This window comes from Lampetra fluviatilis, chromosome 67 (assembly GCF_964198595.1).
Source record: "Lampetra fluviatilis chromosome 67, kcLamFluv1.1, whole genome shotgun sequence".
In the NCBI taxonomy this organism is placed as follows: domain Eukaryota; kingdom Metazoa; phylum Chordata; class Hyperoartia; order Petromyzontiformes; family Petromyzontidae; genus Lampetra; species Lampetra fluviatilis.
The window spans coordinates 2,689,876-2,715,594 of record NC_136341.1 but is presented as its reverse complement, the minus strand read 5'-3'; the positions used below and the strand labels follow the sequence as shown (position 1 = coordinate 2,715,594).

Below are 25,719 nucleotides of genomic sequence, written 5' to 3'. Positions count from 1 at the left end.
AAAGTCTATTGCAGAAGGAACAGATGGAGGTGGGGGGTGGAGTCCCACACTTTTGCTGCAGCGCCCTCCCCTGGCGAGACGGAGTAACGGCGGCTCCAGCTGGCCACGCGATCGGCGTTCGCCTCGCGGGTCCCCGTTGCCCTGAACGATTGACAAGCAGCTTGGTTCTTTCGGTAAAGTCACGTGGAAGGGAAATAAAAAAAAAACATAATAAAATACAATTCTCACGACGTGTCGGCCACAACGCAAGCAGCCGTCCTCAGGTGAAGAACAGGGATGTCGGAAAGACAGCGTCATTCACATCAACATCATCATTAACATCATCATCAACATCATCATCTACATCATCAACATCATCTTTTTTTTTTTCGATTTAAAGCTTTCGTGACTGCAGGGATTCATCTTGGTTCTTTCGGTAAAGTCACGTAGAAGGGAAATAAAAAATAAAGCATAATAAAATAATTATTTTATTATTATATATTTTTATTATATTTCTTATTATATTACTTCCCTTCTACGTGACTTTACCAAAAGAACCAAGAAGATGAATCCCTGCAGTCACGGAAGCTTTAAATCGAAAAAAAAAAGATGTTGTTGATGATGATGTAGATTATGTTGATGATGATGTTATTGATGATGATGTTGATGGTGATGTTGATGATGTTAATGATGATGATGTTGATGATGATGTTGATGACGCTGTCTTTCCGACATCCCTATTCTTCACCTGAGGACGGCTGCCTGCGTTGTGGCCGAAACGTCGTGAGAATTGTATTTTATTATGTTTTATTATTATTTTATTACTTCCCTTCCACGTGACTATCGAAAGAACCAAGAAGATGAATCCCTGCAGTCACGAAAGCTTTAAATCGATCGATTGACAAGCTGCGTTCGTGCGTGCCGCAGTTTAAATATTTTTTATTCGATAGTCTAGTACTCGCAGCAACTCACGACAAAGACGTTGATCTCTCTCACACGCACGAGAGAGACGCACGCAGATCCCCCGTGTAGCCTCTACACACTTGGGGGCAGAGGTCGCAAACGGGTTTTGATTCCTTACCCGTACCCGGCCGCACCAGGGTCGCAAACGGGTACCCGTACCCGGCCGTACCCGGCCGAGTACGGGTAGGGTACGGGTATCGGGTACCCGATGGCGACCTCTGGGATGAAGCCATGTTGCAGGCGCGGGTGGGTTGATTCTAGGAACTTGAATTGTGAGAAGAGACAAGACGTTGGGAAATGAGTGACAAACGGTGACTCACCAGTGACTCACGGCCTACCCGTACCCGGCCGCACCAGGGTCGCAAACGGGTACCCGGCCGGGTATGGGTAGCCAGGTATCGGGTAGGGTACGGGTATCGGGTACCCGGTTGCGACCTCTGCTTATTATAATCATACACGGTGTGCCGGGTATATATATTAGATTCTGGGTCGCCGGCCGCATCGTAGCGAACACTTAGTCAACATCGTCAACATCGTCATCATCATCACTTGCTATTAATAAGTTAACATTATGATGAATAAATGGCCACAACTGTTCGTAGCGGTCGTGTCCACCCCTCGCTCGGAATCCAACCCAGGTCCTATGGGGTCAACCCCAGTGTTAGTAGGACCAATCCCGCAAGATCGCGGCTTACGACGAAATCCTTCACGGATTCAAGCCGGAGCCACGTGACCGAATCCACACTCCGAGAATCGATGCAGGGGGGGGGGGGGGGTTAAGGGGCACGGCGTTCGCTGGAGTTGTAGGATTCTAACCGGGAGTTATAGGGCTACAGCCGATTACGAGATCGACACGGGAGGGGATGGTGAACGTCAACGCGGGTTAGAGTTATAGGCGGCTCGGGGAATGAACTCGCGCCTCTAAGTTCTAGATTTGAAGCTTTCGTGACTGCGACGATTCGTACGCTTAGTTTTTTCGGTAAAGTCACGTGGGAAAATTTTTTTTTTAATTAATAAAATAATAAAAATCACGACGTTTCGGAGGCAACACAAGTCTCCGTCACCAGGTGTGATCACAGCTAGATTTGCTGCATCAAGCGAGGCAGGGATTCCAAGATGCAAGCTCTTAAATATTTATTTTTTATTAATTAAGCTTTCGTGACTGCAAGGATTCATACGCTTAGTTTTTTTGGTAAAGTCACGTACGTAAAAAAAATATTTAAATTAATAAAATAATAAAAATCACGACGTTTCGGAGGCAACACAAGTCTCCGTCACCAGGTGGGAACCGTCACAGCCAGACTTGCTGCATCAAGTGAGGCAGGGATTCCAAGATGCACGCTCTTAAATATTTTATTTTTTATTAATTAAGCTTTCGTGACTGCAAGGATTCATACGCTAAGTTTTTTCGGTAAAGTCACGTGGGAAAAAAAAATTAAAATAATAAAAATCACGACGTTTCGGAGGCAACACAAGTCTCCGTCATCAGGTGGGAACCGTCACGGCCAGATTAGCTGCATCAAGCGAGGCAGGGATTCCAAGATGCAAGCTCTTAAATATTTTATTTTTATTAATTAAGCTTTCGTGACTGCAATGATTCATACGCTTAGTTTTTTCGGTAAAGTCACGTACGTAAAAAAAATATTTAAATTAATAGAATTATAAAAATCACGACGTTTCGGAGGCAACACAAGTCTCCGTCACCAGGCGGGAACCGTCACAGCCAGATTAGCTGCATCAAGCGAGGCAGGGATTCCAAGATGCAAGCTCTTAAATATTTTATTTTTTATTAATTTTAATTTCATTTTTTTTTTCACCCACGTGACTTTTACCGAATAAACTCAGAGTATGAATCCTTGCAGTCACGAAAGCTTAATTAATAAAAAATAAAATCTTTAAGAGCTTGCATCTTGGAATCCCTGCCTCGCTTGCTGCAGCAAATCTGGCTGTGACGGTTCCCGCCTGGTGACGGAGACTTGTGTTGCCTCCGAAACGTCGTGATTTTTATTATTTTATTTCTATTATTTTTATTATTTTATTTTTACCTACGTAGTGACTTTACCGAAAAAAACTAAGAGTATACAAAAGATTGTTAAAAAATTTTTTATACATATCTAGAATATTAGTATTGTCATCAGTATGACACAAGGATACGAAGTTTGCAGTCGATACCACATTGGTAAGTGTGTTAAATTAATTTAATATACATAATGACTTTAGCGAAAAAACTAAGAGTATCGCACCTTTAAAACCAGGTCTCGGAGCTACGGGGGGGGGGGTCACAATCCGGGTCAGAGGATTCTTCCAGAACCACAGGATGTGGCTAACGGAAGGATGTAGGATTCAATTCGAGTGCCCTAGTGATCATGGCTCAGGATCACGGAATTAGAGCCGAGGGTTAGTTACGCGATGGAGCAAATCTCGCGGCCGTGAAATCGCATCGGAGACAGCGGATGAGACCCGCGCTCCATTCGTGGTCCACCAACCCCTCGCAATCCCCTTTCTCCTACCAAACACCTCCATCCACTGGCGTAGAGGCGTAGCTGGGGGTGAGGGGGGGGGGGCAGGGGGGGCAGGGGGGGGCAGGGGGGCACATGTGTCCCAGGGCGCCAAGGTAAAGGGGCGCCGAAATTCTCAAACATAATAAAATACCAATTGTGAGAATTGTATTTTATTTCGATTTAAAGCTTTCGTGACTGCAGGGATTCATCTTCTTGGTTCGTTCGGTAAAGTCGCGTAGAAGGGAAATAATAAAATAATATAAATTAAACATGATATATTATAATATGTATTATTTTATTGTGTTTTATTTTTCTTATTTTAAAGTCACGTAGAAGGGAAATAATAAAACAATAAAAATAAAACATGGTATATTATAATATATTTTGTTGTTTTATTTTTCTTATTTTAAAGTCACGTAGAAGGGAAATAATAAAATAATAGAAATAAAACATTATATTATAATATATATTACTTTCTTTTATTATGTTTTATTTTATTATTTCCCTTCTAATTGACTTTACCGAAAGAACCAAGAAGATGAATCCCTGCAGTCACGAAAGCTTCAAATCGAAACTCGAGGCTTGCAACGTTACATTAGAACTTACTTCGGCGGGCGCGGCAGCCTGAAACGACTGCACAAATCTACGCCTCGACCTAAAAGTTTACGTATCCCGCCACACACAGCTTGCATGTCACGTGATTACATCTTGGTATGATAAGTGTTTTTTTACCCTTCTATCTGGCAACAAAACTGACACCTTTTTTACAAGGAGTCATGTTTGCATAGACCACAATACCTGCAGTCGGAATGCAAACAAAAAACACAACTCTGATAATGTGCACTATCCTTGAAGTTGATTGGTCCACACCCGAGACAGCTTTCCTTAGAGCCTAGTCTCACATGGTGTTGGACCAGATGCGCAGAATGTCCCCGACTACGCCACTGTCCACCGCCGCCCTGCCATCAGCAGGCGGTCCTCGCCGCCCGCCGTGGGGTGGCGGCACCACCGGCTGCACCACCACCGGCTGCGGCACCGGCCCTCGGCGTCCGGTAGCGCACCACCACCACGGTGATGTTGTCGGGGCAGCCGCGGTAGAAGGCCTGCAGCGCCACGCTCTTGGCCCCGAGGTGCGGCTCTCCGAGTCGCTCGCCCACGAAGGCGACGGCCTCCTGGCTGCCGAAGGCGTCCCACAGGCCGTCGCTGGCCATGAGCAGGAAGCGAGGCCTCGTGGCGCGCAGGTCCACCGCAGTGACGTCCGGCTCGGCCGTCACGACGCCCATGCGCTTGAGCGGGAAGTCGCCGAGCGAGCGAGACATGGCCAGCACGCCCTGCACGCGCCACGAGCCGTTGTAGCTGATGAAGCCGCCTGGGGGGGGGGGTGTGGGGGGGGGAGACGTGGTGAGACGTGGGGGGAGGGGGGGGAGACGTGGTGAGATGTGGGGGGGAGAGAGACGTGGGGGGGGGGGGAGAGAGGGAGAGACGTGGGGGGAGAGAGAGGGAGAGAGACGTGGTGAGACGTGGGGGGAGGGGGGGGAGACGTGGTGAGACGTGGGGGGAAGGGGGGGAGACGTGGTGAGATGTGGGGGGGAGAGAGACGTGGGGGGGGAGAGAGGGAGGGAGAGAGACGTGGTGAGTCGTGGGGGAGAGAGACATAAGGAGACATGGGGGGAGAGAGACATGGTGAGACGTGGGGGGAGAGAGAGGGAGAGTCGTGGGGGGAGAGCGAGACATGGCCAGCACGCCCTGCACACGCCACGAGCCGTTGTAGCTGATGAAGCCGCCTGGGGGGGGAGAGGGGGGGGGAGAGAGACGTGGGGGGAGAGAGGGAGAGATGTGTGTGGTATACTGTGTGTGGTATACTGTGTGTGGTACACTGTGTGTGGTACACTGTGTGTGGTACACTGTGTGTGGTATACTGTGTGTGGTACACTGTGTGTGGTACACTGTGTGTGGTATACTGTGTGTGGTATACTGTGTGTGGTACACTGTGTGTGGTATACTGTGTGTGGTATACTGTGTGTGGTATACTGTGTGTGGTATACTGTGTGTGGTACACTGTGTGTGGTACACTGTGTGTGGTATACTGTGTGTGGTACACTGTGTGTGGTATACCGTGTGTGGTACACCGTGTGTGGTACACCGTGTGTGGTATACCGTGTGTGGTACACTGTGTGTGGTATACTGTGTGTGGTATACTGTGTGTGGTATACTGTGTGTGGTACACTGTGTGTGGTACACTGTGTGTGGTATACTGTGTGAGTTACACCGTGTGTGGTATACTGTGTGTGGTATACCGTGTGTGGTATACTGTGTGTGGTATACTGTGTGGTACACTGTGTGTGGTACACTGTGTGTGGTACACTGTGTGTGGTATACTGTGTGTGGTATACTGTGTGTGGTATACTGTGTGTGGTATACTGTGTGTGGTACACTGTGTGTGGTATACTGTGTGTGGTACACTGTGTGTGGTATACTGTGTGTGGTATACCGTGTGTGGTACACTGTGTGTGGTATACTGTGTGTGGTACACTGTGTGTGGTATACTGTGTGAGTTACACCGTGTGTGGTATACTGTGTGTGGTATACCGTGTGTGGTATACTGTGTGTGGTATACTGTGTGGTACACTGTGTGTGGTACACTGTGTGTGGTACACTGTGTGTGGTACACCGTGTGTGGTATACTGTGTGTGGTATACTGTGTGTGGTATACTGTGTGTGGTATACTGTGTGGTACACTGTGTGTGGTACACTGTGTGTGGTACACTGTGTGTGGTATACTGTGTGTGGTATACTGTGTGTGGTACACTGTGTGTGGTACACTGTGTGTGGTACACTGTGTGTGGTATACTGTGTGAGTTACACTGTGTGTGGTATACTGTGTGTGGTACACTGTATGTGGTATACTGTGTGAGTTACACTGTGTGTGGTATACTGTGTGTGGTACACTGTGTGTGGTATACTGTGTGAGTTACACTGTGTGTGGTATACTGTGTGTGGTATACTGTGTGTGGTACACTGTGTGTGGTATACTGTGTGAGTTACACTGTGTGTGGTATACTGTGTGAGTTACACTGTGTGTGGTACACTGTGTGTGGTATACTGTGTGAGTTACACTGTGTGTGGTATACTGTGTGTGGTATACTGTGTGTGGTATACTGTGTGAGTTACACTGTGTGTGGTATACTGTGTGTGGTACACTGTGTGTGGTATACTGTGTGTGGTACACTGTGTGTGGTATACTGTGTGTGGTATACTGTGTGTGGTATACTGTGTGTGGTATACTGTGTGTGGTATACTGTGTGTGGTATACTGTGTGTGGTATACTGTGTGTGGTATACTGTGTGAGTTACACTGTGTGTGGTATACTGTGTGTGGTATACTGTGTGAGTTACACTGTGTGTGGTATACTGTGTGTGGTATACTGTGTGTGGTATACTGTGTGTGGTATACTGTGTGTGGTATACTGTGTGTGGTATACTGTGTGTGGTATACTGTGTGAGTTACACTGTGTGAGTTACACTGTGTGTGGTATACTGTGTGTGGTACACTGTGTGTGGTATACTGTGTGTGGTATACTGTGTGTGGTATACTGTGTGTGGTATACTGTGTGTGGTATACTGTGTGTGGTATACTGTGTGTGGTACACTGTGTGAGTTACACTGTGTGTGGTATACTGTGTGTGGTATACTGTGTGAGTTACACTGTGTGTGGTATACTGTGTGTGGTATACTGTGTGTGGTATACTGTGTGAGTTACACTGTGTGAGTTACACTGTGTGTGGTATACTGTGTGTGGTACACTGTGTGTGGTATACTGTGTGAGTTACACTGTGTGTGGTATACTGTGTGTGGTACACTGTGTGTGGTACACTGTGTGAGTTACACTGTGTGTGGTATACTGTGTGTGGTATACTGTGTGTGGTACACTGTGTGAGTTACACTGTGTGTGGTATACTGTGTGTGGTATACTGTGTGTGGTATACTGTGTGAGTTACACTGTGTGTGGTATACTGTGTGTGGTACACTGTGTGTGGTACACTGTGTGTGGTATACTGTGTGTGGTACACTGTGTGAGTTACACTGTGTGTGGTACACTGTGTGTGGTATACTGTGTGTGTTACACTGTGTGTGGTACACTGTGTGTGGTATACTGTGTGTGTTACACTGTGTGTGGTACACTGTGTGTGGTATACTGTGTGTGTTACACTGTGTGTGGTACACTGTGTGTGGTATACTGTGTGTGTTACACTGTGTGTGGTACACTGTGTGTGGTATACTGTGTGTGTTACACTGTGTGTGGTACACTGTGTGTGGTATACTGTGTGTGTTACACTGTGTGTGGTATACTGTGTGTGGTATACTGTGTGAGTTACACTGTGTGTGGTATACTGTGTGTGTTACACTGTGTGTGGTACACTGTGTGTGGTACACTGTGTGAGTTACACTGTGTGTGGTACACTGTGTGTGGTACACTGTGTGTGTTACACTGTGTGTGGTACACTGTGTGTGGTATACTGTGTGAGTTACACTGTGTGTGGTATACTGTGTGAGTTACACTGTGTGTGGTATACTGTGTGAGTTACACTGTGTGTGGTATACTGTGTGTGGTATACTGTGTGAGTTACACTGTGTGTGGTACACTGTGTGTGTTACACTGTGTGTGGTACACTGTGTGTGGTACACTGTGTGAGTTACACTGTGTGTGGTATACTGTGTGTGGTATACTGTGTGAGTTACACTGTGTGTGGTACACTGTGTGTGGTACACTGTGTGTGTTACACTGTGTGTGGTACACTGTGTGAGTTACACTGTGTGAGTTACACTGTGTGTGGTATACTGTGTGTGGTATACTGTGTGTGGTATACTGTGTGTGGTACACTGTGTGTGGTACACTGTGTGAGTTACACTGTGTGTGGTACACTGTGTGTGGTACACTGTGTGTGTTACACTGTGTGTGGTACACTGTGTGTGGTACACTGTGTGTGGTATACTGTGTGTGGTACACTGTGTGTGGTACACTGTGTGTGGTACACTGTGTGTGGTATACTGTGTGTGGTATACTGTGTGAGTTACACTGTGTGTGGTATACTGTGTGTGGTATACTGTGTGTGGTATACTGTGTGTGGTACACTGTGTGTGGTACACTGTGTGTGGTATACTGTGTGTGGTATACTGTGTGTGGTATACTGTGTGTGGTATACTGTGTGTGGTACACTGTGTGTGGTACACTGTGTGTGGTATACTGTGTGTGGTATACTGTGTGTGGTACACTGTGTGTGGTACACTGTGTGTGGTATACTGTGTGTGGTATACTGTGTGTGGTACACTGTGTGTGGTACACTGTGTGTGGTATACTGTGTGTGGTATACTGTGTGTGGTATACTGTGTGTGGTACACTGTGTGTGGTACACTGTGTGTGGTACACTGTGTGTGGTACACTGTGTGTGGTACACTGTGTGTGGTATACTGTGTGTGGTATACTGTGTGTGGTACACTGTGTGTGGTATACTGTGTGTGGTATACTGTGTGTGGTATACTGTGTGTGGTATACTGTGTGTGGTACACTGTGTGTGGTACACTGTGTGTGGTACACTGTGTGTGGTATACTGTGTGTGGTACACTGTGTGTGGTACACTGTGTGTGGTACACTGTGTGTGGTACACTGTGTGTGGTACACTGTGTGTGGTATACTGTGTGTGGTACACTGTGTGTGGTATACTGTGTGTGGTATACTGTGTGTGGTATACTGTGTGTGGTATACTGTGTGTGGTATACTGTGTGTGGTATACTGTGTGTGGTACACTGTGTGTGGTACACTGTGTGTGGTACACTGTGTGTGGTATACTGTGTGTGGTATACTGTGTGTGGTACACTGTGTGTGGTATACTGTGTGTGGTACACTGTGTGTGGTATACTGTGTGTGGTACACTGTGTGTGGTACACTGTGTGTGGTACACTGTGTGTGGTATACTGTGTGTGGTATACTGTGTGAGTTACACTGTGTGTGGTACACTGTGTGTGGTACACTGTGTGTGGTACACTGTGTGTGGTACACTGTGTGTGGTATACTGTGTGTGGTATACTGTGTGTGGTACACTGTGTGTGGTACACTGTGTGTGGTACACTGTGTGAGTTACACTGTGTGTGTTACACTGTGTGTGGTACACTGTGTGTGGTATACTGTGTGTGGTATACTGTGTGAGTTACACTGTGTGTGGTATACTGTGTGTGGTACACTGTGTGTGGTATACTGTGTGAGTTACACTGTGTGTGTTACACTGTGTGTGGTACACTGTGTGTGGTATACTGTGTGTGGTATACTGTGTGTGGTACACTGTGTGTGGTATACTGTGTGAGTTACACTGTGTGTGTTACACTGTGTGTGGTACACTGTGTGTGGTATACTGTGTGTGGTATACTGTGTGAGTTACACTGTGTGTGTTACACTGTGTGTGGTATACTGTGTGTGGTATACTGTGTGAGTTACACTGTGTGTGGTACACTGTGTGTGGTATACTGTGTGAGTTACACTGTGTGTGGTACACTGTGTGTGGTATACTGTGTGTGGTACACTGTGTGTGGTATACTGTGTGTGGTATACTGTGTGAGTTACACTGTGTGTGGTACACTGTGTGTGGTATACTGTGTGTGGTACACTGTGTGTGGTATACTGTGTGTGGTACACTGTGTGTGGTACACTGTGTGTGGTATACTGTGTGTGGTACACTGTGTGTGGTACACTGTGTGTGGTACACTGTGTGTGGTACACTGTGTGTGGTACACTGTGTGTGGTACACTGTGTGTGGTATACTGTGTGTGGTACACTGTGTGTGGTATACTGTGTGTGGTATACTGTGTGTGGTATACTGTGTGTGGTACACTGTGTGTGGTACACTGTGTGTGGTACACTGTGTGTGGTATACTGTGTGTGGTATACTGTGTGTGGTATACTGTGTGTGGTACACTGTGTGTGGTATACTGTGTGTGGTACACTGTGTGTGGTATACTGTGTGTGGTACACTGTGTGTGGTATACTGTGTGTGGTATACTGTGTGTGGTATACTGTGTGTGGTACACTGTGTGTGGTATACTGTGTGTGGTATACTGTGTGTGGTACACTGTGTGTGGTATACTGTGTGTGGTACACTGTGTGTGGTACACTGTGTGTGGTACACTGTGTGTGGTATACTGTGTGTGGTACACTGTGTGAGTTACACTGTGTGTGGTACACTGTGTGTGGTACACTGTGTGTGGTACACTGTGTGAGTTACACTGTGTGTGGTATACTGTGTGTGGTACACTGTGTGAGTTACACTGTGTGAGTTACACTGTGTGTGGTATACTGTGTGTGGTACACTGTGTGTGGTACACTGTGTGAGTTACACTGTGTGTGGTACACTGTGTGTGGTATACTGTGTGTGGTACACTGTGTGGTACACTGTGTGAGTTACACTGTGTGTGGTACACTGTGTGAGTTACACTGTGTGTGGTACACTGTGTGTGGTATACTGTGTGTGGTACACTGTGTGTGGTACACTGTGTGAGTTACACTGTGTGTGGTACACTGTGTGTGGTACACTGTGTGTGGTACACTGTGTGTGGTACACTGTGTGAGTTACACTGTGTGTGGTACACTGTGTGTGGTACACTGTGTGTGGTACACTGTGTGTGGTACACTGTGTGTGGTATACTGTGTGTGGTACACTGTGTGTGGTACACTGTGTGTGGTACACTGTGTGTGGTATACTGTGTGAGTTACACTGTGTGTGGTATACTGTGTGAGTTACACTGTGTGTGGTACACTGTGTGTGGTATACTGTGTGAGTTACACTGTGTGTGGTACACTGTGTGTGGTACACTGTGTGTGGTACACTGTGTGTGGTACACTGTGTGTGGTATACTGTGTGAGTTACACTGTGTGTGGTACACTGTGTGTGGTACACTGTGTGTGGTATACTGTGTGAGTTACACTGTGTGTGGTACACTGTGTGAGTTACACTGTGTGTGGTACACTGTGTGTGGTATACTGTGTGTGGTACACTGTGTGGTACACTGTGTGAGTTACACTGTGTGTGGTACACTGTGTGGTACACTGTGTGTGGTATACTGTGTGTGGTACACTGTGTGTGGTATACTGTGTGAGTTACACTGTGTGGTACACTGTGTGTGGTATACTGTGTGTGGTATACTGTGTGTGGTATACTGTGTGAGTTACACTGTGTGTGGTACACTGTGTGAGTTACACTGTGTGTGGTACACTGTGTGGTACACTGTGTGTGGTATACTGTGTGTGGTACACTGTGTGTGGTATACTGTGTGTGGTACACTGTGTGTGGTACACTGTGTGAGTTACACTGTGTGTGGTACACTGTGTGTGGTACACTGTGTGTGGTACACTGTGTGTGGTATACTGTGTGTGGTACACTGTGTGGTACACTGTGTGTGGTATACTGTGTGGTATACTGTGTGTGGTATACTGTGTGTGGTACACTGTGTGAGTTACACTGTGTGTGGTATACTGTGTGTGGTATACTGTGTGGTATACTGTGTGTGGTACACTGTGTGGTATACTGTGTGTGGTATACTGTGTGTGGTATACTGTGTGTGGTATACTGTGTGTGGTACACTGTGTGTGGTATACTGTGTGTGGTATACTGTGTGTGGTACACTGTGTGTGGTATACTGTGTGTGGTATACTGTGTGTGGTACACTGTGTGTGGTATACTGTGTGTGGTATACTGTGTGTGGTATACTGTGTGAGTTACACTGTGTGTGGTATACTGTGTGTGGTATACTGTGTGGTATACTGTGTGTGGTACACTGTGTGGTATACTGTGTGTGGTACACTGTGTGTGGTATACTGTGTGTGGTATACTGTGTGTGGTATACTGTGTGTGGTATACTGTGTGTGGTATACTGTGTGTGGTATACTGTGTGTGGTATACTGTGTGAGTTACACTGTGTGTGGTATACTGTGTGTGGTACACTGTGTGTGGTACACTGTGTGTGGTACACTGTGTGTGGTATACTGTGTGTGGTACACTGTGTGTGGTACACTGTGTGTGGTATACTGTGTGTGGTACACTGTGTGTGGTATACTGTGTGTGGTATACTGTGTGTGGTACACTGTGTGTGGTACACTGTGTGTGGTATACTGTGTGTGGTACACTGTGTGTGGTATACTGTGTGTGGTACACTGTGTGTGGTATACTGTGTGTGGTATACTGTGTGTGGTATACTGTGTGTGGTATACTGTGTGAGTTACACTGTGTGTGGTACACTGTGTGTGGTACACTGTGTGTGGTATACTGTGTGTGGTACACTGTGTGTGGTATACTGTGTGAGTTACACTGTGTGTGGTACACTGTGTGTGGTATACTGTGTGGTATACTGTGTGTGGTACACTGTGTGTGGTACACTGTGTGTGGTATACTGTGTGGTATACTGTGTGTGGTATACTGTGTGGTATACTGTGTGTGGTACACTGTGTGTGGTACACTGTGTGGTACACTGTGTGTGGTACACTGTGTGTGGTATACTGTGTGTGGTATACTGTGTGTGGTATACTGTGTGGTACACTGTGTGTGGTACACTGTGTGTGGTACACTGTGTGGTACACTGTGTGTGGTATACTGTGTGGTACACTGTGTGTGGTACACTGTGTGTGGTATACTGTGTGTGGTACACTGTGTGTGGTACACTGTGTGGTATACTGTGTGTGGTATACTGTGTGGTACACTGTGTGTGGTATACTGTGTGGTACACTGTGTGTGGTATACTGTGTGTGGTATACTGTGTGTGGTACACTGTGTGTGGTACACTGTGTGTGGTACACTGTGTGGTACACTGTGTGTGGTACACTGTGTGTGGTATACTGTGTGTGGTATACTGTGTGGTACACTGTGTGTGGTACACTGTGTGTGGTATACTGTGTGTGGTATACTGTGTGTGGTATACTGTGTGGTACACTGTGTGTGGTACACTGTGTGTGGTACACTGTGTGTGGTATACTGTGTGTGGTACACTGTGTGTGGTATACTGTGTGAGTTACACTGTGTGTGGTACACTGTGTGTGGTATACTGTGTGTGGTATACTGTGTGTGGTATACTGTGTGTGGTATACTGTGTGTGGTATACTGTGTGTGGTATACTGTGTGTGGTATACTGTGTGAGTTACACTGTGTGTGGTACACTGTGTGTGGTATACTGTGTGTGGTACACTGTGTGTGGTACACTGTGTGTGGTACACTGTGTGTGGTACACTGTGTGTGGTACACTGTGTGAGTTACACTGTGTGTGGTACACTGTGTGTGGTACACTGTGTGTGGTATACTGTGTGTGGTACACTGTGTGTGGTACACTGTGTGTGGTATACTGTGTGTGGTATACTGTGTGTGGTACACTGTGTGTGGTATACTGTGTGTGGTATACTGTGTGTGGTACACTGTGTGTGGTACACTGTGTGTGGTATACTGTGTGTGGTACACTGTGTGTGGTACACTGTGTGTGGTATACTGTGTGTGGTATACTGTGTGTGGTACACTGTGTGTGGTATACTGTGTGTGGTACACTGTGTGTGGTATACTGTGTGTGGTACACTGTGTGTGGTACACTGTGTGTGGTACACTGTGTGTGGTATACTGTGTGTGGTACACTGTGTGTGGTACACTGTGTGTGGTACACTGTGTGTGGTACACTGTGTGTGGTATACTGTGTGTGGTACACTGTGTGTGGTATACTGTGTGTGGTACACTGTGTGTGGTACACTGTGTGTGGTATACTGTGTGTGGTACACTGTGTGTGGTACACTGTGTGTGGTATACTGTGTGTGGTATACTGTGTGTGGTACACTGTGTGTGGTATACTGTGTGTGGTACACTGTGTGTGGTACACTGTGTGTGGTATACTGTGTGTGGTACACTGTGTGTGGTATACTGTGTGAGTTACACCGTGTGTGGTATACCGTGTGTGGTATACTGTGTGTGGTACACTGTGTGTGGTATACCGTGTGTGGTATACTGTGTGTGGTATACTGTGTGAGTTACACCGTGTGTGGTATACCGTGTGTGGTATACTGTGTGTGGTATACTGTGTGAGTTACACCGTGTGTGGTATACCGTGTGTGGTATACTGTGTGTGGTATACTGTGTGAGTTACACCGTGTGTGGTATACTGTGTGTGGTATACTGTGTGTGGTATACTGTGTGAGTTACACCGTGTGTGGTATACCGTGTGTGGTATACTGTGTGTGGTATACTGTGTGAGTTACACCGTGTGTGGTATACTGTGTGTGGTATACTGTGTGTGGTATACTGTGTGTGGTATACTGTGTGGTACACTTTGTATGGTACACTGTGTGTGGTACATCGCGTGCGGTACACTGTGCGTTACACCGCGTGCGACACAGTGTGCGGTACACCGTGTGGTATACTGTGTGTTACACCGTGTGTGTTACACCGAGTGCGTTACACCGTGTGCGTTACACCGTGTGTGTTACACCGAGTGTGTTACACTGTGTTACACCGAGTGCGTTACACCGTGTGTGTTACACCGTGTGCGTTACACCGAGTGCGTTACACTGTGCGTTACACCGAGTGCGTTACACCGTGTGTGTTACACCGTGTGTGTTACACCGTGTGTGTTACACTGTGCGTTACACCGTGTGTGTTACACCGAGTGCGTTACACCGTGTGTGTTACACTGTGTGTTACACCGTGTGTGTTACACTGTGCGTTACACCGTGTGTGTTACACTGTGCGTTACACCGTGTGTGTTACACCGAGTGCGTTACACCGTGTGTGTTACACTGTGTGTTACACCGTGTGTGTTACACTGTGCGTTACACCGTGTGTGTTACACTGTGTGTTACACTGTGTGTTACACCGTGTGCGTTACACCGAGTGCGTTACACCGAGTGCGTTACACCGTGTGTGTTACACCGTGTGTGTTACACCGTGTGTGTTACACTGTGCGTTACACCGTGTGTTTTACACCGAGTGCGTTACACCGTGTGTGTTACACTGTGTGTTACACCGTGTGTGTTACACTGTGCGTTACACCGTGTGTGTTACACCGAGTGCGTTACACCGTGTGTGTTACACTGTGCGTTACACCGTGTGTGTTACACTGTGTGCGTTACACCGTGTGTGTTACACTGTGTGTGTTACACTGTGTGTGTTACACCGTGTGTGTTACACTGTGTGTTACACTGTGTGCGTTACACTGTGTGCGTTACACTGTGTGCGTTACACTGTGTGTGTTACACTGTGTGTGTTACACCGTGTGCGTTACACCGTGTGCGTTACACTGTGTGTGTTACACTGTGTGTGTTACACTGTGTGCGTTACACTGTGTGCGTTACACTGTGTGTGTTACACTGTGTGTGTTACACTGTGTGCGTTACACTGTGTGCTACACTGTGTGTGTTACACTGTGTGTGTTACACCGTGTGTGTTACACTGTGTGTGTTACACTGTGTGCGTTACACCGTGTGCGTTACACTGTGTGTGTTACACTGTGTGCGTTACACCGTGTGCGTTACACTGTGTGTGTTACACCGTGTGTGTTACACCGTGTGTGTTACACTGTGTGTGTTACACTGTGTGCGTTACACTGTGTGTGTTACACCGTGTGCGTTACACCGTGTGTGTTACACTGTGTGTGTTACACTGTGTGTTACACTGTGTGCGTTACACCGTGTGCGTTACACTGTGTGTGTTACACTGTGTGTGTTACACCGTGTGCGTTACACCGTGTGTGTTACACCGTGTGTGTTACACCGTGGTGTCGTGTGGTTACACCGTGTGCGTTACACTGTGTGGTTACACTGTGTGTGTTACACTGGTGCGTTACACTGTGTGTGTTACCCTGTGTGTGTTACACTGTGTGTGTTACACTGTGTGTGTTACACTGTGTGCGTTACACTGTGTGTGTTACACTGTGTGTGTTACACTGTGTGTGTTACACTGTGTGTGTTACACTGTGTGCGTTACACTGTGTGCGTTACACTGTGTGCGTTACCCTGTGTGTGTTACACTGTGTGTGTTACACTGTGTGCGTTACACTGTGTGCGTTACCCTGTGTGTGTTACACTGTGTGTGTTACACTGTGTGTGTTACACTGTGTGTGTTACACTGTGTGTGTTACACTGTGTGCGTTACACTGTGTGCGTTACACTGTGTGTGTTACACTGTGTGCGTTACACTGTGTGTGTTACACTGTGTGCGTTACACTGTGTGCGTGTTACACTGTGTGTGTTACACTGTGTGTGTTACACTGTGTGCGTTACACTGTGTGTGTTACACTGTGTGTGTTACACTGTGTGTGGTTACACTGTGTGCGTTACACTGTGTGTGTTACACTGTGTGCGTTACACTGTGTGTGTTACACTGTGTGTGTTACACTGTGTGCGTTACACTGTGTGCGTTACACTGTGTGTGTTACACTGTGTGCGTTACACTGTGTGTGTTACACTGTGTGCGTTACACTGTGTGTGTGTTACACTGTGTGTGTTACACTGTGTGTGTTACACTGTGTGCGTTACACTGTGTGTGTTACACTGTGTGTGTTACACTGTGTCGTGTTACACTGTGTGCGTTACACTGTGTGTGTTACACTGTGTGCGTTACACTGTGTGTCGTTACACTGTGTGTGTTACACTGTGTGCGTTACACTGTGTGCGTTACACTGTGTGTGTTACACTGTGTGTGTTACACTGTGTGCGTTACACTGTGTGTGTTACACTGTGTGTGTTACACTGTGTGCGTTACACTGTGTGTGTTACACTGTGTGCGTTACACTGGTGTGCTGTTACACTGTGTGTGTTACACTGTGTGCGTTACACTGTGTGTGTTACACTGTGTGTGTTACACTGTGTGCGTTACACTGTGTGCGTTACACTGTGTGCGTTACACTGTGTGCGTTACACTGTGTGTCGTTACACTGTGTGCGTTACACTGTGTGCGTTACACTGTGTGTGTTACACTGTGTGTGTTACACTGTGTGCGTTACACTGTGTGCTGTTACACTGTGTGTGTTACACTGTGTGCGTTACACTGTGTGCGTTACACTGTGTGTGTTACACTGTGTGCGTTACACTGTGTGTGTTACACTGTGTGCGTTACACTGTGTGCGTTACACTGTGTGCGTTACACTGTGTGTGTTACACTGTGTGCTGTTACACTGTGTGCGTTTACACTGTGTGTGTTACACTGTGTGCGTTACACTGTTGTGCGTTACACTGTGTGTGTTACACTGTGTGCGTTACACTGTGCGTGTTACACTGTGTGTGTTACACTGTGTGTGTTACACTGTGTGTGTTACACTGTGTGTGTGTTACACTGTGTGTGTTACACTGTGTGTGTTACACTGTGTGTGTTACACTGTGTGCGTTACACTGTGCGTGTTACACTGTGTGTGTTACACTGTGTGTGTTACACTGTGTGTGTTACACCTGTGTGTGTTACACTGTGTGCGTTACACTGTGTGTGTTTACACTGTGTGTGTTACACTGTGTGTGTTACACTGTGTGTTACACTGTGTGTGTTACACTGTGTGCGTTACACTGTGTGTGTTACACTGTGTGTTACACTGTGTGTGTTACACTGTGTGTGTTACACTGTGTGTGTTACACTGTGTGTGTTACACTGTGTGTGTTACACTGTGTGTGTTACACTGTGTGTGTTACACTGTGTGTGTTACACTGTGTGTGTTACACTGTGTGTTACACTGTGTGTGTTACACTGTGTGTGTTACACTGTGTGTGTTACACTGTGTGTTACACTGTGTGTGTTACACTGTGTGTGTTACACTGTGTGTGTTACACTGTGTGTGTTACACTGTGTGTGTTACACTGTGTGTGTTACACTTGTGTGAGTTACACTGTGTGTGTTACACTGTGTGTGTTACACTGTGTGAGTTACACTGTGTGTGTTACACTGTGTGTGTTACACCTGTGTGAGTTACACTGTGTGTGTTACACTGTGTGGTGTCGTTACACCTGTGTGTGTTACACTGTGTGTGTTACACCGTGTGTGTTACACGTGTGTGTTACACTGTGTGTGTTACACTGTGTGTGTTACACGTGTGTGTTACACGGTGTGTGTTACACGTGTGGAGTTACACTGTGTGTGTTACACTGTGTGTGTTACACTGTGTGTGTTACACTGTGTGTGATACACTGATGTGTGTGTTACACCAGTAGTGTGTTACACTGTGTGAGTTTACACTGTGTGTGTTACACTGCTGCTGTGTTACACTGTGCTGCGTTACACTGTGTGTGTTACACTGTCTGATGTGTTACACTGTGTGTGTTACCACTGTGCTGTTACACCCAACCAGACCCAATGTGTGACTGTGTGTGTTACACTGTGTGTGTTACACTGTGTGTGTTACACTGTGTGTTACACTGTGTGTGTTACACTGTGTGTTACACCGTGTGTGTTACACTGTGTTACACTGTGTGTTACACCGTGTGTGTTACACCGAGTGCGTTACACCGTGTGTGTTACACTGTGTGTTACACGTGTGTGTTACACTGTGTGTGTTACACTGTGTGTTACACTGTTTGTGTTACACTGTGTGTTACACCGTGTGTGTTACACTGTGTGTGTTACACTGTGTGTTACACTGTGTGTTACACCGTGTGTGTTACACTGTGCGTTACACCGTGTGTGTTACACTGTGTGTTACACTGTGTGTGTTACACTGTGTGTTACACTGTGTGTACTGTGTGTGTTACACTGTGTGTTACACTGTGTGTTACACCGTGTGTGTTACACTGTGCGTTACACCGTGTGTGTTACACTGTGTGTGTTACACTGTGTGTTACACTGTGTGTGTTACACTGTGTGTTACACTGTGTGTGTTACACTGTGTGTGTTACACTGTGTGTTACACTGTGTGTTACACCGTGTGTGTTACACTGTGCGTTACACCGTGTGTGTTACACTGTGCGTTACACCGTGTGTTACACCGTGTGCGTTACACCGTGTGCGTTACACCGTGTGTGTTACACTGTGCGTTACACCGTGTGTGTTACACCGTGTGTGTTACACCGAGTGCGTTACACCGTGTGCGTTACACCGTGTGCGTTACACCGTGTGTGTTACACCGTGTGTTACACCGTGTGTGTTACACCGAGTGCGTTACACCGTGTGTGTTACACTGTGCGTTACACCGTGTGTGTTACACTGTGCATTACACCGTGTGTGTTACACTGTGCGTTACACCGTGTGTGTTACACTGTGCGTTACACCGTGTGTGTTACACTGTGCATTACACCGTGTGTGTTACACTGTGTGTTACACCGTGTGTGTTACACTGTGTGTTACACCGTGTGTGTTACACTGTGCGTTACACCGTGTGTGTTACACTGTGCGTTACACCGTGTGTTACACCGTGTGTTACACCGTGTGTGTTACACCGAGTGCGTTACACCGTGTGTGTTACACCGAGTGCGTTACACCGTGTGCGTTACACCGTGTGTGTTACACCGTGTGTGTTACACTGTGCGTTACACCGTGTGTGTTACACTGTGCGTTACACCGTGTGTGTTACACTGTGCGTTACACCGTGTGCGTTACACCGTGTGTGTTACACCGTGTGTTACACCGTGTGTGTTACACCATGCGTGTTACACCGAGTGCGTTACACAGAGTGCGTTACACCGAGTGCGTTACACCGAGTGCGTTACACCGTGTGCGTTACACCGTGTGTGTTACACCGTGTGTTACACCGTGTGTGTTACACCATGCGTGTTACACCGAGTGCGTTACACCGAGTGCGTTACACCGAGTGCGTTACACCGTGTGTGTTACACTGTGCGTTACACCGTGTGTGTTACACCATGCGTGTTACACTGTGCGTTACACCGTGTGTGTTACACCGTGTGTGTTACACTGTGCGTTACACCGTGTGTGTTACACCATGCGTGTTACACCGAGTGCGTTACACAGAGTGCGTTACACAGAGTGCGTTACACCGAGTGCGTTACACCGTGTGCGTTACACCGTGTGTGTTACACCGTGTGTTACACCGTGTGTGTTACACCGAGTGCGTTACACCGTGTGCGTTACACCGTGTGTGTTACACCGTGTGTGTTACACTGTGCGTTACACCATGCGTGTTACACCGAGTGCGTTACACAGAGTGCGTTACACAGAGTGCGTTACACAGAGTGCGTTACACCGCGTGCGGTACACTGCGTTACACTGTGCGTTACACCGTGTGTGTTACACTGTGCGTTACACCGTGTGTGTTACACCGAGTGCGTTACACTGTGCGTTACACCGTGTGTGTTACACTGTGCGTTACACCGTGCGTGTTACACCGAGTGCGTTACACAGAGTGCGTTACACAGAGTGCGTTACACCGTGTGTGTTACACCGTGTGTGTTACACCGAGTGCGTTACACCGAGTGCGTTACACAGAGTGCGTTACACAGAGTGCGTTACACCGCGTGCGGTACACCGTGTGCGTTACACCGTGTGCGTTACACAGAGTGCGTTACACCGAGTGCGTTACACCGAGTGCGTTACACCGATTGCGTTACACCGTGTGCGTTACACCGAGTGCGTTACACCGAGTGCGTTACACCGCGTGCGGTACACCGTGTGTGTTACACTGTGCGTTACACCGTGTGCGTTACACCGCGTGCGGTACACTGCGTGCGGCGTGCGCACCGGCGCGCTTGATGCGCTGGCGCTCCTTGAGCTGGTGCGGCTTGTGGTCGTGGGAGAGCGCGACGGCGCTGCCCTGCGCGTCGCACAGCACGGCGCGAGAGTCGCCCACGTTGGCCACGTAGAGTCGCCCCGCCGACTCCACCGCCAGCACGCACGTGGTGCCTGCCCGCAGAGAGACACGCCGCGCGGGAGGGGAGACCAGGGGAGACACGCGGGAGATGAGAGGACATGGGGAGATACGGGGAGACACGGGGAGACGTGGGGAGACGTGGGGAGACGTGGGGAGACATGGGGAGACACGGGGAGACGCGGGGAGATGAGGGGAGACACGGGGAGACATGGGGAGACACGGGGAGACGTGGGGAGACATGGGGAGACACGGGGAGACGCGGGGAGATGAGGGGAGACACGGGGAGACACGGGGAGACGGGGAGATATGGGAGACACGGGGAGATGAGGGGAGACACGGGGAGACACGGGGAGACACGGGGAGACACGAGGACACGTGGAGGCAGATACGGGCACCAGGGGGCACCAGCTGCGCTGCAGCAGCAGCCAGTGAACTCTGAACTCTGGCGGTGAACTCAGGCGGTGAACTCTGGCGGGGAACTCAGGCGGTGAACTCAGTCAGTGAACTCTGAACTCTGGCGGTGAACTCTGGCGGTGAACTCTGGCGGTGAACTCTGAACTCTGGCGGTGACCTCTGAACTCTGGCGGTGAACTCTGCTCACCGGCTTCGTTGCCCGCGGGCCCCAGCGTCTCCATGAGCTCCACCTCTGTGCGCCGCACGGCGTCACGCAGCGCCGCCTCTACGTCCGCTCCGTCTCCCTCCGCCAGGCGCCGCCGCAAGTAGTCCGGCAGTCGCCGCTTCACGTACTCCGCCGCCGCCTAGCGGGGGGTGCGCAACGGCCGGGGTAACCGCAGGGACCTCGAGACTCAACACTGAGACTCAACACTGAGACTCAACACTGCCCCATAGACTCAACACTGCCCCATAGACTCAACACTGCCCCATAGACTCAACACACATAGACTCAACACTGAGACTCAACACTGCCCCATAGACTCAACACTGCCCCATAGACTCAACACTGCCCCATAGACTCAACACTGAGACTCAACACTGCCCCATAGACTCAACACTGAGACTCAACACTGCCCCATAGACTCAACACTGCCCCGTAGACTCAACACTGAGACTCAACACTGCCCCATAGACTCAACACTGAGACTCAACACTGCCCCATAGACTCAACACTGCCCCGTAGACTCAACACTGAGACTCAACACTGCCCCGTAGACTCAACACTGAGACTCAACACTGCCCCGTAGACTCAACACTGCCCCGTAGACTCAACACTGAGACTCAACACTGCACCGTAGACTCAACACTGCACCATAGACTCAACACTGCACCATAGACTCAACACTGCACCATTGACTCAACACTGCACCATAGACTCAACACTGCACCATTGACTCAACACTGCACCATTGACTCAACACTGCCCATAGACTCAACACCGCCCATAGACTCAACACTGCACCATAGACTCAACACTGCACCATTGACTCAACACTGCACCATAGACTCAACACTGCCCATAGACTCAACACTGCACCATAGACTCAACACTGCCCATAGACTCAACACTACACCATAGACTCAACACTGCCCATAGACTCAACACTACACCATAGACTCAACACTGCCCCATAGACTCAACACTGCACCATAGACTCAACACTGCACCATAGACTCAACACTGCAGACTCAACATTGCACCATAGACTCAACACTGCACCATAGACTCAACACTGCACCATAGACTCAACACTGCACCATAGACTCAACACTGCCCATAGACTCAACACTGCCCATAGACTCAACACTGCACCATAGACTCAACACTGCACCATAGACTCAACACTGCAGACTCAACATTGCACCATAGATTCAACACTGCACCATAGACTCAACACTGCAGACTCAACACTGCAGACTCAACACTGCACCATAGACTCAACACTGCCCATAGACTCAAAACTGCACCATAGACTCAACACTGCACCATAGACTCAACACTGCACCATAGACTCAACACTGCCCATAGACTCAACACTGCCCATAGACTCAACACTGCCCCACAGACTCAACACTGCATCATAGACTCAACACTGCACCATAGACTCAACACTGCCCATAGACTCAACACTGCCCATAGACTCAACACTGCCCCATAGACTCAACACTGCCCCATAGACTCAACACTGCCCCATAGACTCAACACTGAGACTCAACACTGCCCCATAGACTCAACACTGAGACTCAACACTGCCCCATAGACTCAACACTGCCCCGTAGACTCAACACTGAGACTCAACACTGCCCCATAGACTCAACACTGCCCCATAGACTCAACACTGCCCCATAGACTCAACACTGCCCCATAGACTCAACACACATAGACTCAACACTGAGACTCAACACTGCCCCATAGACTCAACACTGCCCCATAGACTCAACACTGAGACTCAACACTGCCCCATAGACTCAACACTGAGACTCAACACTGCCCCATAGACTCAACACTGCCCCGTAGACTCAACACTGAGACTCAACACTGCCCCATAGACTCAACACTGAGACTCAACACTGCCCCATAGACTCAACACTGCCCCATAGACTCAACACTGCCCCATAGACTCAACACTGAGACTCAACACTGCCCCATAGACTCAACACTGGGACTCAACACTGCCCCATAGACTCAACACTGCCCCGTAGACTCAACACTGAGACTCAACACTGCCCCGTAGACTCAACACTGCCCCGTAGACTCAACACTGAGACTCAACACTGCACCGTAGACTCAACACTGCACCATAGACTCAACACTGCACCATAGACTCAACACTGCACCATTGACTCAACACTGCACCATAGACTCAACACTGCACCATTGACTCAACACTGCACCATTGACTCAACACTGCCCATAGACTCAACACCGCCCATAGACTCAACACTGCACCATAGACTCAACACTGCACCATTGACTCAACACTGCACCATAGACTCAACACTGCCCATAGACTCAACACTGCACCATAGACTCAACACTGCCCATAGACTCAACAATACACCATAGACTCAACACTGCCCATAGACTCAACACTGCCCCATAGACTCAACACTGCACCATAGACTCAACACTGCACCATAGACTCAACACTGCAGACTCAACATTGCACCATAGACTCAACACTGCACCATAGACTCAACACTGCACCATAGACTCAACACTGCACCATAGACTCAACACTGCCCATAGACTCAACACTGCCCATAGACTCAACACTGCACCATAGACTCAACACTGCACCATAGACTCAACACTGCAGACTCAACATTGCACCATAGATTCAACACTGCACCATAGACTCAACACTGCAGACTCAACACTGCAGACTCAACACTGCACCATAGACTCAACACTGCCCATAGACTCAAAACTGCACCATAGACTCAACACTGCACCATAGACTCAACACTGCACCATAGACTCAACACTGCCCATAGACTCAACACTGCCCATAGACTCAACACTGCCCCACAGACTCAACACTGCACCATAGACTCAACACTGCACCATAGACTCAACACTGCCCATAGACTCAACACTGCCCATAGACTCAACACTGCCCCACAGACTCAACACTGCACCATAGACTCAAAACTGCACCATAGACTCAACACTGCACCATAGACTCAACACTGCACCATAGACTCAACACTGCCCATAGACTCAACACTGCCCATAGACTCAACACTGCCCCACAGACTCAACACTGCCCCATAGACTCAACACTGCACCATAGACTCAACACTGAGACTCAACACTGCCCCGTAGACTCAACACTGCACCGTAGACTCAACACTGAGACTCAACACTGCCCCACAGACTCAACACTGCCCCATAGACTCAACACTGCCCCGTAGACTCAACACTGAGACTCAACACTGCCCCGTAGACTCAACACTGCACCGTAGACTCAACACTGCACCATAGACTCAACACCATGACGTTGATGATGGTGTTATACTGGTAGGAACGAAGTGGACCAGCCACCAATAGATTATTTCGTCCGTCCGTCCGTCCGTCCGTGTAGCAACATCGCCCCCTACTGCAAACACTTGGCAGGACCCTACAAAAACCTTTAGACTCAGTGACGCTTTCCTGGCTAAACAAGCGTCATAATACATGATGTTTATATTCTTTGGTTATTCGTTCCTACCAGCCCACCCCGCAGGGTCCTGTTTGATGACGCTGGCGATACTGACATTGATCTTTCTCCCCGCATCAATATCCTACGGAGGGGTTAGTGGCGCGGACCGGCGTTGAGAGGGGGGCGTTGGGGGGGGGGTGGCGCGCGGGCACGCACCTCCCCACCGTGCCCGTCGAACACCCCGTAGAGAGCGTGGCGGTGACGGCGGCCGCAGCGGGGGGCGGCCTCCCCGCCGGCAGCCCCGCCGGCGTCACCGGCGGCGTCACCGCCGCCGCCGTGGGCCACGGTGAAGCGGTCCTCCAT

General features: G+C 48.5%; 1 protein-coding gene across 1 annotated transcript; it reads right to left on the bottom strand.

Moving 5' to 3' along the window:
• Window positions 1-901: 901 nt before the first annotated feature.
• On the bottom strand, window positions 902-25,719 carry PPM1L (protein phosphatase, Mg2+/Mn2+ dependent 1L). The gene is made up of 4 exons (XM_078882834.1): window positions 25,573-25,719; window positions 21,858-22,014; window positions 21,127-21,288; window positions 902-4,812 (listed from the first exon to the last, which is right to left on the bottom strand). Exons 1-4 carry the CDS (start codon window positions 25,717-25,719, stop codon window positions 4,409-4,411), a joined length of 870 nt encoding a protein of 289 aa, XP_078738960.1. The 3' UTR covers window positions 902-4,408.